The following is a 14,260-nucleotide window of genomic DNA, read 5'->3' on the forward strand; positions in this document are numbered from 1 at the left end:
TCAGTGAGGCAAACCAGAAAAAAAGGCTTCAATTTGCTAGGGAGCATAAAGATTGGACTCTGGAGCAATGGAAGAAGGTCATGTGGTCTGATGAGTCCAGATTTACCCTGTTCCAGAGTGATGGGCGCATCAGGGTAAGAAGAGCGGCAGATGAAGTGATGCACCCATCATGCCTAGTGCTACTGTACAAGCCTGTGGGGGCAGTGCTATAATTTGGGGTTGCTGTAGTTGGTCAGGTCTAGGTTCAGCAACAGTATGTGCTCCAAGAATGAGGACAGCTGACTACCTGAACATACTGAATGACCAGGTTATTCCATCAATGGATTTTTTCTTCCCTGATGGCATGGGCCTATTCCAAGATGACATTACCAGGATTCATCGGGCTCTAATTGTGAAAGAGTGGTTCAGGGAGCATGAGACATCATTTTCACACATGGATTGGCCACCACAGTGTCCAGACCTTAACCCCATTGAGAATCTTTGGGATGTGCTGAAGAAGGCTTTACGACGGGAAGTGTATGTAAAAGGTCTTTTTGATCCTTTTCATAGCAGTGTTCATACATTTTACATACATTTTAAGACAGGCAACTAAAGTAAAAACTGAAATGTGTCACTACAGTACCAGAAAAGATTGTCAAAGTTAGGGTTATTTAGAAAAAAGGGGACTAATGGGCGATCTAATAAACATGTAGAAATATATCAGGGGTCAGTACAGAGACCTCTTCCATCATCTATTTATCCCCAGGACTGTGACTGTGATGAGGGGACATCCTCTGCGTCTGGAGGAAAGAAGGTTTGTACACAAACATAGAAAAGGATTCTTTACGGTAAGAGCAGTGATACAATGGAACTCTCTGCCTGAGGAGGTGGTGATGGTGAGTACAATAAAGGAATTCAAGAGGGGCCTGGATGTATTTCTGGAGCGTAATAATATTACAGGTTATAGTTACTAGAGATGGGTTGTTGATCCAGGGAGTTATTCTGATTGGAGTCAGGAAGGCTTTTTTCCCCCTAAAATGAAGGCCATTGGCTTCTACCTCACAGATTTTTTGCCTTCCTCTGGATCAACTTGCAGGATAACAGGCTGAACTGGATGGATGCATTTTTTTCAATCTTACAAAGTTACTATTTTACCAAGATTGCAAATCATTTGTAATAAATCTCCGAGCAACAGAGACTGTTAGGCTACATGCACACAACAGTGGAAAAAAACAAAAACATGCTGTCAGTTTTTCATGGCCATTTTTCAACCATTTGTACATCCATTTTCTGTCTGTCTGTCTGTCTGTCTATTTTTAATGGCCGTTTTTCATAATTTTTTCTTGGCCATTAAAAATAGGCATGAAAAAATGGATGAATTTCATTGGCTTTTTTTATAAAGATTCCAACCCCTGCCGTTCCCTTAGTACACATAATGGCCCCCAGCAGTAATAATGTCCCTCATAGTGGCCCCTATTTGTAATAATGTCCCCCATAGTAGCCCCAGCAGTATTAATGTCTCCCATAGTGTCCCCCAGCATTAGTAATGTCTCCCATAGTGGCCCCCAGCAGTTATATTGTCCCCCATAGTGCCCCCAAGAATTAGTAATGTCGCCCATAGAGGCCCCCAGCTGTAATTTTTAGCAATCATCACAATAAAAAAATACTCACCTCATCCACTTGCACACGTAGAGGTAGTCGCTCCTCTCTTCATCGACTTGCGCTCAGAGTGATGACGTCCCTCCGTGCTCCCAGTATGAGCGCATAGTGACGTCATCATGCTGAGCCCTTCGGCAGGTCCTTTTCAATCAAGAGAGGAGTGACTGCCGCTGCGCGTGCAAGTGGCCAAGGTGAGTGTTAATTTAAAAAAAAATTTAAACCTCTAACAGGCCATATTGTTTTAGTGTAATGTTTTGAATGGCCGTTAGACGGGTGCACACCTGTCTAAGCGGCAGATAAAAATGGTCCAAATTAATTTCAATGAGGTCTGTCATGTCCTATTTTTTGATAGCCGCTATTCACTGGCTGTTAAAATAGAAAAGGCCATGTGAATACTCCCATAGAGTTTCAGTCGTGTACATATAGCTTTATACACTAGTTAAATTAGGAGACAGCTGCAACAGATTTCACTTACATTTTCTGTAGTTCCTGTAATGACATGCAGCCCATCATATGTGGATTTGATATACATTCCCTAAGGAGAGGAAAAATAGCTAATGGTCACATACATCCTAATAAAAATATGAAAACATTAAACTGCATTCTTCTGGAAACCAAAAAATATATAAAAACTGGTACTGAAGGCTATAGTAATGGAAACATTTGTGTAAGGGATTTCAGGCTGTTAAAGTTCCACATCTGGGCTTGATTTTAAAAGAATGTAAGTCATTTTTTGTATTTATTAGTAATATTTTATCTAAGAAGCAGCCTTGTGTATTTTGCCTACATCATACAGGACAAACCTAACCCATAACCCAATGTTTCCAGAAAAGTCATACATGTTTTCATGGAGGTCTAAAGCCACATCCAAGCCTGATAGCACTCCAGGTGACCTACCAGTAGAGAATTAATCTGAGCTACTTTTATCTTATATCTATGAGATCTAACTGCAATAATACATACATATAGTCTTAAATCTCTTGGCACTCGAAAATTGTGGTGTCAAGATACAATCACTTGATGGTCTAGGTTTTCCGGGACTTGGATATGGATGACCTATCCTCAGCTGTTGGAAGGAGCAATGCAGCTCCCTGCTTCCTCAGCCGGTGAGGTCATGTCCATCAGTCACATGGCCTTTATCCAGCTCAGTCTGATTCAAGTGAATAGGATTGAGCTGCAATACAAGCACAGTCACCATGCAATGTACAGTACAGCTTTGCACGCTATGGAGACCACAGCACTGTCCCTTCAAACAGATGTCCAGCTAGGGTTCTGGTAGTTCACACAGATCATATATTGATATCAGAGTTTCAGAAAACCCCTTAAAAAACAGCTATACTTAGATTCCTTCATGCCCACTGATCCATGTAGTTTAAAGAAGCAAATCACTATCATAGGGTGTAAAGCTGGAAAACCTGAGGCTGTACAACTGAGACATTCTGATGACATTTCCCGTTTTGATTTCTGTCATATGTAGCAATGCCCAACCTACGTTTTATCCTTTTGGCAATCTTTTGGACATAGCAAAAATGGTGAGTCCGAGGTTGAGCTTCTTTTCTTTGTACAATTGAAACTGTGCTGTTGCATTTTGTGGGTACAGCATCTTGTAATCTCCTAGCATATTACACCGGCTGAGGAGCAATGCTATGTACTTACCAACCCTTCCCCCGGTCTAATATTAGTTAGGACGACTTCCTCCAGACAGGCACTTTGACTTGTTAAAGGGTCTGTGGTAAATCGGTACGTTTTGTCACATATTCCATTTAGAACTTTAGACTGCAAGAAAAAAAACAGATAACATAGTTTTACATTACTCTAACAGAATATCATTATCTGCTTCTCAGCATCATTCCTCTTCATACAATAAGCTCCACAGCATCCTTTAGCCTTTTATCATATTTTTGTATCTTTACTGCTTTATCTGGTTGGAAAGTGCTGTCTTACCCTTATTATTACTCTACTCTCTAGGATGTTCATACAGGTTCTAGTTACTTTAAAGTTCTTATTTAGCATGATATTTTCTTACCAGACATTAAAGAAAAGGCTATAAAACAGGCAATGCAAAAATACAAAGAAACGTCAAAGGCAAAACTTTCTTAGTAAACTGGCTTGTCAGTCAAAAACTATTCTGCTAATTGGACTTCACTGAAAAATTCTCCATCCATCAAAAGAATATCTACTACGTCCAAGTGAGATGGAAATGAAGATTAAACGCTTGCAAAGATGAGATCACCTTGCCTCGTTTCAGCAGTCAAGAGTCAAATTAAGCAACACATCAAAATGGAAGTCTATAAATAGTTTAGTACATAGGAATCACTTTTACATACTGAACTGTATCAGGAGGAATAAATCACATTGTATGTCTTCTGTTTAATGGGGCAAAGCGGATTTAGGCATTTTTATTAATTCATTTAGTAAACAATGGTTCCGCTGGAAGACAGACTGTCAGAATAGTAAAGGGGTAACGTTTTATTGTACGTGTGATATGCAAGAGAGAGTTTCCCCAGTAGCGTAGTTCAAGGTAAAATAAGACTGACATTATTCATCCTTGACAGGAGGATCCCGATCCAGGCAGGGTAACTTCTCACACATTAAATAAATACAATCTTCTTACTTCATTCTACTCTATCTATATCTAACATATATCTATCATATTTCTATATCCATCTATCATATATCTATATCTATCATATATCTATATCTATCATATCTATCATATCTATCTATATATCATATTTCTATATCCATCTATCATATATCTATCTATCTATCTATCTACATATTGCACAAGAGCATTGGTGGCTCAGGCAGCAGACTGAAAAAGACCTGTGGCCTGCAATGGACTTGGCATAGGCACTTAAATTTTTTCTATCCTTGGCCATTCGAGGAGCATGCTACTGGAACTGGAGGCACTATAGGAGAAATTCAGGCAGCATGCTGAAAGTAGGGTTGGCTTGGGGCTGTTGTCCGCTTCTCACCGCCTAAGCACCATCTTAATTAGAGACAAACGGAGAAGGACAGAACGTGGCAGCTATCGATCTATCTATTTATCTATCACAGCACTCCACTGAAGTCCAATCCAAGTAAGTGATTTAATTCAACCATGTGAAGCCTGCTTGAGAATGGTGCTATGACAGGACCTCAGTGGACCCTTAGTGACTGCCAATACACCTTTTTACGGTGGTCACTAAGGGGCCTTCGGCTAAGCCGTTTGTCTCTAATCTAAGCTCTGCACAGGTCTCCCGTGCAGCACGAAGCAGGAGCTTGGCTCTCATATGACTCCTGCTCTAACGGGCTATATCATCAGAAGCACAAATCCGGACTATTTAACTCCTTGAATGCCACATCCATAGCAGCATTGAATAGCGACCACAGCATTTAAGTGGTTCAAAGGGAGGATGCTCCCTCTGTCAAGCATCAGCACCCCCGAATGATATCAAGTGGTGCTGATGTCTCACAACATAAAAATTCTGTGGCGGTATTGGTGTTTTTTTCTATCCCCCCAAGAAAGAGTAAATAAAAGTTAATTACCGAGTTATATGTACTGCAAATGGTGCCATTAAAAACTACAACTTGTCCAGCAAAAAAACAAACCCTCATATGGCTACATTGACACAAAAATAAAAAAGTTATAGCTCTTGGAATGGGACAATGAAAAAAATTGGTTGGTCATTAAGACTAGTGTTGAGCAAATCGAATTAGGAAAAATTAAATTTGCCGGAATTTGCTGGCACTTCATGGTAACGACTCAATTTTCCCTTAAATGGCGACAAAAGAAAAACCAAACATACTCACCTCATCAATTTGATTGCAGAGACACTGTCGAGGCCATCTTGATTGAAGAGAACATGCAAATTCTCGCACACGCTGACCTGTGACATCCCCAAATCATCAAGCTGGGCAGGCGCGGTGACGTCATCAGTGACGTCTTTAATCAAGATGCCTGCGACGGCCTCTCCGCAATCATATGGATGAAGTGACTGTATAGATTTTTTCATTTTAGACCCTGATTAACACCCTGATAGACTAAATGTGACTCTCAGATGCTGCGATCAAATGACCGGAAAAGGGGTGGAGGTGTCAGCGCCCCATCATTGCATCTGCTCCATATAATGGAATGAGATTAGTTACAAAGTAATTCTGAATGAATCTAATTTCTTGTCGAAGTAGCCGAATCAAATTTTTCAACACTTCGCTCATCTCTAATTAAGGCCTAGACAAGCTGGTCACTAAAGGTGGTGAGCTATCACTACTGCATACAGATATACTGTTAGGTGCACAATAAGCACCATCACCAAAGTGCAAACAATTCTTATTATATTACACCAAATGCATGGAATGCACAGTCAGAATGCTGGGGGCTTGCAGCATACCCTGCCCAAAGTGTATATCTTTGGCTACTGGTCTTACACTCCTTTCTGATAAGAGCATGCTCCTTTTCAACTTCAGTGGAATACTGCAACTTTTTTCCTTTTGTATTTCCTTGGTCTTGGTTACTGGCCTCTTATTCCTTTACTTTTCATATATGTACTACATTCCTTCAATATCTATCTATCTTTCTAGCCATCCATACTCCAGAATTATACATAAAATATGCTTACAACGTTTAGAACTGAATCTTCCATTTCAGCAACTGTGGATTCCTGCAAGGACAAGAAAAAACACATTAGAATTATAAGAGCGGTTGTCATTTATGAACGTGGAATTATTTAGTGAATTCGGTTTGTGATATAATTTGTGGAATTTTGAAGTATGTCATAAAGCCTGCTCAGGAGTACTGAGTTTACACTCTTTCACTACATCAGGTAAAGAACTGTGAGGTTCAGGAACAATAGTAAAGGGCATTTGACACCACAGTTCTTTTATTTTATGTCATGCGCTAGCTCTTTCTGGACACAAAAACGGTTTTATTTTTTACGTTTATTTTTTAATATTTTTGAAAATATCAACTCACATGCTCTCTCGTGCCTTAATATGCCATGAAACCCTGCACTCTAGAAACACGTCTGTTTCCCTTTTAAGGTTAGGGCTACAAAGTCAATAATGTCTTTGTTTTAAAGAGGACCTTTTACCGCTTCTGACATGTCTGTTTGCCCATGTAATAATGATTCTGGAACATCAATTCTTATGTCTGTGTGTTGTGCCATTCCTTTATTATTTCTACTAAAAGTTATAAATGAATTGGTAGCAGTCTGCAGTAAGGGTATAGAGAGAGGGGGGGGGGGTAACAAGTTGGGGTGTACCTGCACAATGTGAAAATGGCAGCACTGATTGAATAGAGTGAGTCTGTGCAGGTACTCACCACCAACTGGTTGCCACCCCACTGTACCCTTACTGCAGACTGACAGCAATTCATTCATAACTTTTAGTAGAAATAATAAAGAAATGGCACAACATAGAGACATAACAAAATATGTTCCAGAGCTGTTATCACAGGGGGAATGCATGAAGCTATTAAAACAGGCATTCAAAAGCTGGATGAAAAATGCAACTTGCTTTTCCACCAATGATTGGGCTCACATCTTAGGTTTGTAGCCTACCTATAACAACAAGTAAAGCTGCATTTACACAAGCCAATAATTGTCCAGACAATCCCAACAATCTGGCCATGTAAATGTGCCACCGATCACCCGATGAACAAGCGAAACGCTCGTTCATCGGGTGATCCTATCGTTCATGCAGGCACCACCGATCATAGTTTTTGGGCAGCAGATCGTGTGGTTTAAACAGCGATCTGCTGCTCAGACACAATGATTATGAGGACAAGGGATCGCATTAGCGATCCTCATCTTCATACACTGAAGGAGATTGGGTCTACTTCACTGAACAAGCAGCCGACTGTTGGGAAGGAAAGCTTCCCTCCCCACAATCGGCTGCAGAATTGTGCCATCTAAAGCCACCTTTAGGGTCTTCTTAGTCAGTCCCATGAAGGGGCCCAATTACAAGCACTGATTGCTGACAAACAAGTTGATCAGTGGTTGTTTAACCACCTAACTGTTTTCTCTGAGTCCAGCTCGGGGAGTGGGAAAAGGAGCTAACTGTTCTGCCCGAGCTGTGGGAGGGCTGCTATAGATCCTGATATCACCTGAATGGTAGCAACTACAAACATTGAACTGGTCTTGTTTGAAAGCTGACATTCCAGTTAAAGTCCAAGCAACAGAGGAGAAATCACTCTTAGAAATTAAGACGGGAATAATCGCGGGTAAAACATGGTTTTACTTTCACTTTCAAATGTATTCACAGCATCTCAATTTCTATCAGTGATATCTTCCCCTGTACTGAACATATTGCTTTTATTCAATATCTCTAGCTGGTACCAAACCAGAAATATGAGCAGCTTAAGCAGCCCGCTCCCTGTCAGTCTGGAGGAGAATGAGGGAGCAGCTGTACAGCTGACAGGAGGAGAGAAAAAAACAAAACAGTAAAAATATATAAAAATGTGACATTATGATCAGTGTAGTGACCTAGATAATAAAATAATGTTATTTTTACCACACAGTAAAAGTTATTTAATACACTATATATACCCCAAAATGGTTCCTAAAAAACCTACAACTAATCCCGCAAAACAAAAGCAAAAAAAATGTAGGAAAAATGTAACTGCTAGAACACAAAGGGGAAACCTCTTATTGGTTTACTAAGGCTAAAATTAATTATGTCACTAAGGGGTTAAAAATGCAATTGTGTCCCCCGAGTTAAGAAGATTTACTGCAGACACATAAAAAATCTACAATAAAAAAGTAAAATTTTTGGAAGGGTATTTTGAATTTTAACATGACTGTTAGGAAGTTAAAGGGACTTTCACGTGGCAAGATGCAAGTAAAAGGGGGCAAACAACGATCACTCATCTCCCATTCACTTTGCATATTGTTGGCAGCACATACTCCGTTTACTCAGGGTGACGTGCTTCCAACAATGACGATTCTATGTGCTCACATCAAAGATGATCAGCCAACAAATGAATGTTTTGTGCATATGTTGGGTGATCACCGGCACCTTTACACAGGTCAGTTATCAGGAACTAATGTTCTTATATGGTGATAGCTGCACATGAACAGACACTGCTCCCGAAGTGGAAGCAATGGCTCTGCACTTGCGTCGCAGTTTGGAGCAGTGGTGGAGGCGCACAATTGTCAGGACCAAGATGTCTAGAGGTAAAGAACTCATTATGAAGAAGAATTGATTTGCTCATTGCATGAATTGACCCAATCCTTGGCCAGTATAAAATAGCCCTTAGGCTCCATTCACACGTCCGTAACATGTTTTGTGGATCCACAAAACATGGATAGGGGCAATGTGCGTTCCGCATTTTGCGGACTGCACATTGCCGTCTCTAATAGAATATGCCTATTCTTGTCTGCAATTGCGCCAGCTTAGGGGGTTATTAAGTCTTAATAAATGTGCCCCATAATTCTTTTTTTTACCAAATCTTTTGCCACAAAACTATGAATTAATCAGCTCAGCTTCTCCTGCTCTATAACAACTTGGTGCTTTTATATTGCACTGAATTTTGTGGCGACAGGTCCTCTTTAACCCTTTTAAGACCAAGCCATTTTTCACCTTCGTGCCCCTAATTTTGCAAATCTGACACGTGTCACTTTCTGTGCTATTCACTTTGGAACGCTTTTATTTATCCAAGCCATTCTGAGATTGTTTTCTCGTGACACATTGTACTTCATGATAGTCATAAATTTAAGTCAATATATTTCACCTTTATTTATAAAAAAAATCCCAAATTTACCCAAAATTCTGAAAAATTAGCAATTTTTTTAATCTCTATTTCTTTGCTTTTAAAACAGAAAGTGATATCTCATAATATATTTAGTACTTAACATTCCCCATATATCTACTTTATGTTTGCATCATTTTGTAAATATCAATTTAATTTTTTAGGATGTTAGAAGGCTTAGAATTTTAGAAGCAATTCATAAAATTTTTAAGAAAATTTTTTGCGAGGCTTACAGAGTGGATGACCCCATTGCAGAAACTACACCCCTCAAGTTACTCAAAACTGATTTTACAAACTTTGTTAAACTTTTAGGTGTTCCACAAGAATTAAAGGAAAATTGAGATGAAATTTCACACTCGTATTTTGGTTTTCAGTTTGCGAGATCCGTTCAGGGCTCTCACAAGCGGTCCAAAACTGATCAGTTTGCATTCTTATGCATTCTGAATGGAACAGGATCCGCTCAGAATTAATCAGTTCAGTCTCCATTCCGCTGTAAGTCAATGGGGACGGATCCGTTTTCTATTGTGCCAAATTGTGTCAGTCAAAACGTATCCGTCCCCATTGACTTTCAATCGTGTTCAAGACGAATCCGCCTTGGCTATGTTAAAGATAATACAAATGGATCCGTTCCGAACAGATCGGTCCATGACGGATCCGCACAAAATGCGAGTCTGAAAGTAACAAATTTAATTTTTTGGGCAGATTTTCCATTTTAATCCATTTTATTCTTTAACACATCGAGGGTTAACAGCCAAACAAAACTCAATATTTATTACCCTGATTCTGCGGTTTACAGAAACACCCCACATGTGGTCGTAAACTGATGTAAGGGCACACGGCAGGGCGCAGAAGAAAAGGAATGCCATATGGTTTTTGGAAGGCAGATTTTACTGGACTGGTTTTTAGACACAATGTCCCATTTCAAGCCCCCCTGATGCATCCCTACAGTAGAAACTCCCAAAAAGTGACTCCATTTTAGAAACTAGGGGATAAGGTGTCAGTTTTATTGGTACTATTTTGGGGTACATATGATTTTGTATTGCTCTATATTAGGTTTTTTGTGAGGCAAGGTAACCAAAAAATGTCTGTTTTGGTACTGTTTTTATTTTATACAAGATTCATCTGACATGATAGATCATGTGCTATTTTTATAGAGCAGGCTGTTATGGACGCAATGCTATCAAATATGTCTATTTTCTTTGTTTGTTTCAGTTTTACATAATAAAGCATTATATATATTTTTGTATTATGTTTTTGTGTCTTTATTTTCGGAACGCCTTATTTTTTTTATCTTTCTGTCAATCGTCTTGTGCAGAGGCTCGTTTTTTGAAGGAAGAGTTGACGTTTTTATTGGTACCATTTTTGGGTACATATGATTTTTTTGATCATTCATTATTACACTTTATGGGGCAAGGTGACCAAAAAATTGGTATTTTTGGATCATTTTTATTTATTTTTACAGCGTTCACCTGACAGGTTAGGTCATGTGATATTTTTATAGAGCAAATCGTTACGAACGTGGCATAAATTTTTATTGAAGTTTTACACAATAATAGCATTTTTTAAACCAAAAAAATGATGTGTTAGTGTCTCCATAGTCTGAGAGCAATAGCTTTTTTTATTTTATGACTGATTGTCCCCTCATCCTGCAAAAAATGAGACACTACCTAAGACAGTGTGATTGGTACTATTTTGGGGGGCATACGCCTTTTTGATCACCTGGTGTTGAAATTTTTGTGATGTAAGGTGACAAAAAATGGCTTTTTTTTGGCACTGTTTATAATTTTTTTTTTACCATGTTCAGCTGAGGGGTTAAGTCATGTGATATTTTTATAGAGCTGGCTGTTATGGACACAGCGATACCTAATATGTATACTTTAATTTATTTCACTTTAACACAATAATAGCATATTTAACCAAAAAATGATGTTTTAGTGTATCCATGTTCTAAGACATAGTTTTTTTTTGTTTTTTAAGCATTTTTCTTATGTAGAGGCTCATTTTTTGCGGGATAAGGTGACTGTTTTATTGGTCCCATTTTGTGGAATATATGCCTTTTTGATCGCTTGGTGTTGCACTTTTTGTGATGCAAGGTGACAAAAATTGCTTTTTTTGACACAGTTTTTATTTTTTATGGTGTTTATTGGACGTGGGTGGATCATGTGATATATTTTTAGAGCCGGTTGTTATGGACGCGGTAATACCGAATGTGTAGTTTATTCTTTTTTTCTCTTTTTTTCTCATTTTTTTTTTATCTCTGTATAAATGAGCGGCGGGCAAAAAAATGTATTTTATTTTTAATTTACATTTGTACTTATTTATTTTAAACTTTTTTTTTTCACACTTTTATCAAGTCCAACTTGGATCTTGAAGATCTAGTGGGGCTGATGGCTGTACTATACTTTGCAATGCTTTGCATTGCAAAGTATAGTACTATTAGATTTTCTGATAGATGGCACCACCGGACGCCTTTAAAAAGCGTACGATTGACATGGCAACCATCGGGCCGCTGCCATCGCAGAGCGGCTCTCAATAGTTGAGAAAGGGAGCCCCCTCTCTCTATTAATCCCATGAATGCCGCTACCGCGGCATCTAAAGGGTTACAGCAGAGTGTCAGCATACAGCTGAGGAACGGAGCCGCCGCCATCCAATACAGCGGGGGACCGCATCGGGGGCCGGGGGCACAGATTTGGGCAGGATACATGGATTTGGGGGGGGGGCATCAGGGGCAGGCGGGGACAGATGCCAGCAGGGAGAGTGCCTTCCCGGGGTGTGGGGGGCACAGATGGGCCCCACAGATCGGGGGCACGGAATACACCTACCTGATTTCAGGCTCTCATCTGCAGACTGCAGATCAGAGCCTGGAACAGGCACTTTTACATTGCCGCGATCCAATTGGTTAGTCTGCACAGACTAACCAATCGGGTCCATCGCTGGCAAGGGACCACTCTGATTGGTGCCTTGCCAGCATTACTGGACTGTATGCTGTCCGTGACAGCAGCAGTGAAGGGGCAGAAGCTTTAATCCAAGCGTTTGGCAGCGCTTGGATTAAAGAGCTGCCATGAAGTTTATACACGTGCTATCTGCACAGGATATGTGTAAATAGCGCGTATATAGCCGTATGGCAGTCGAGAAGGGGTAAAGGGGTTCTCCAGGAATTAAGAAAATGAAAATATGTAAATATTACTTAATGATAAATATATTTCCAAATACCTTTCATTAGTTATAATGGCTCGTTTTGGTCTAGGGAGCAATCATTAGGAGAAATAAAATTGCCCGCGTCCTATTGGTACACACAAAACCTGTCCTAATCACACAGCAGGACAAGGTACTTCAGAGCACTAAGGTAAAGAGCTGCCTTGTCCTCCTCACTGCCCTGCTCGTCAGGGATAATGGTCCTGGATACAGTTTAATATGATCTTCAGCTGAATCTCTGTAGGAATGGAGGTCATAAGGAGACATGAAGAACAGAGAGGAGGTGGGGATGTGGCTGTGTCCTGCTATGAGATTAGGACAGGTTCTGTGTGTACCAATAGGACAGCAGTCATTTTATTTTTCCTAATGATTGCTCCTCAGACAAAACAAGCCATTATAAATAATGAAAGATATTTGGGAATATATTTATAATAAAATATTATTTAAGTGTTTTCATTTTCTTAATTCCCGGAGAACCCCTTTAATGTCTCCTGATTCTAGGACCAGGCAAGCTGGGCTTAAACTGGCCGATTCAGTTCTTAGGCAGATGTGTCTGGCAGCTACTTTCTCTCTTTGACATTCACTACATTTGCATGCTTGGCTGAGCCGAGCATGCATATGTATGGATAGGATCAGGAGATCTAGCCCTCGGCTAACAACCACCTCATGTCTACAGCTTGCTTTAGTTTCTGTTGTAGCCCAGCTAGAGGTTCAGTGTTTGATTTAAGAATAGCATGACGATAAACTGAAATGAGTCATTAGAACCAACTCACTGGCTAAATAACAAGGGCAAACACAATGAAGCTGGCACTCCAATAGGAGAAACTTGTTTATGCTGCCAAAGGGTGAGTCTGATGGTGCAAGGCATCTATGTCTCCACCCACAATTCTATAAATTGGCAGCTAATAATAAGATATTGTCTTCGACACTGAAAGAATAACCTAGGAAAATTGTGGATTCAGCTAGTGAAGAAAGACACATGGAAGGAAATTTATCCAAAATGGTGTAAAGTAGAACTGGCTTAGCTGCCCACAGCAACCAATCATATTCCACCTTTCATTTTTCACAGCTCCTTTGGAAAAGTAAAGGAGCCAGCTGATTGGTCCTTTGCACCATTTTTGATACATCTCCACCATTATTTATCTTTGTGCAGAATGCCACATTCCAGCATCAGGCACTTTTTCTATCAGACGTGTCACACAAGTGCTCTATAGACATAAAAGACTCAGAGTAAATAAGTGGCAATCTTTTTCAAACTGAAATGTTTGTCTGTAGATATTTTCAGGGATCTAGTATCTATTGAGCAAATCTGAATGATTTTGATAGGATATTTGGTACAGGTCTATGGGACTGTATAGGTGCATTGTAATGAGTACTAACTGACTTCAGTATATTGATATTCTTGCTTCATGATATATGTAATTCTATAGATTTCATGAGATAAATCCAGAGCACTACTTCGTATGACCTGTTGAACGGTGGTTGTCAAATCCAGACAAAGCTGAATGATTTTGTTCTTTGTTGTAGAGAAGTCGGTGATCCCAGTAAATGGTGTCCTGTAAGCAAACATAAAAATCCAGTATGAATAAAGGTGAAGCTGAAACGCTTTGAAGAGCACATGCTGGCAGACTAAACATACATTGTGAATGTGGGTCAACCGGCCAGGGAACATCTTTCTCCGTTAAGCAGCAGAATAGT

General features: G+C 39.7%; 1 protein-coding gene across 2 annotated transcripts in view; it reads right to left on the bottom strand.

Moving 5' to 3' along the window:
• Positions 1–14,260, bottom strand: part of CNKSR3 (CNKSR family member 3) — a 129,604-nt gene that overhangs the window by 18,723 nt on the left and 96,621 nt on the right. For both annotated transcript variants that reach the window (XM_044289601.1, XM_044289602.1), the window contains exons 4-7: positions 14,031–14,118; positions 6,240–6,281; positions 3,295–3,414; positions 2,114–2,173 (exon numbers count right to left, since the gene is read on the bottom strand). In XM_044289601.1, coding sequence (XP_044145536.1) covers positions 2,114–2,173; positions 3,295–3,414; positions 6,240–6,281; positions 14,031–14,118 — 310 coding nt within the window. The remainder of the gene's footprint in view (positions 1–2,113; positions 2,174–3,294; positions 3,415–6,239; positions 6,282–14,030; positions 14,119–14,260) is intronic.

This window comes from Bufo gargarizans, chromosome 4, assembly GCF_014858855.1.
Source record: "Bufo gargarizans isolate SCDJY-AF-19 chromosome 4, ASM1485885v1, whole genome shotgun sequence".
Taxonomy (NCBI): Eukaryota; Metazoa; Chordata; class Amphibia; order Anura; family Bufonidae; genus Bufo; species Bufo gargarizans.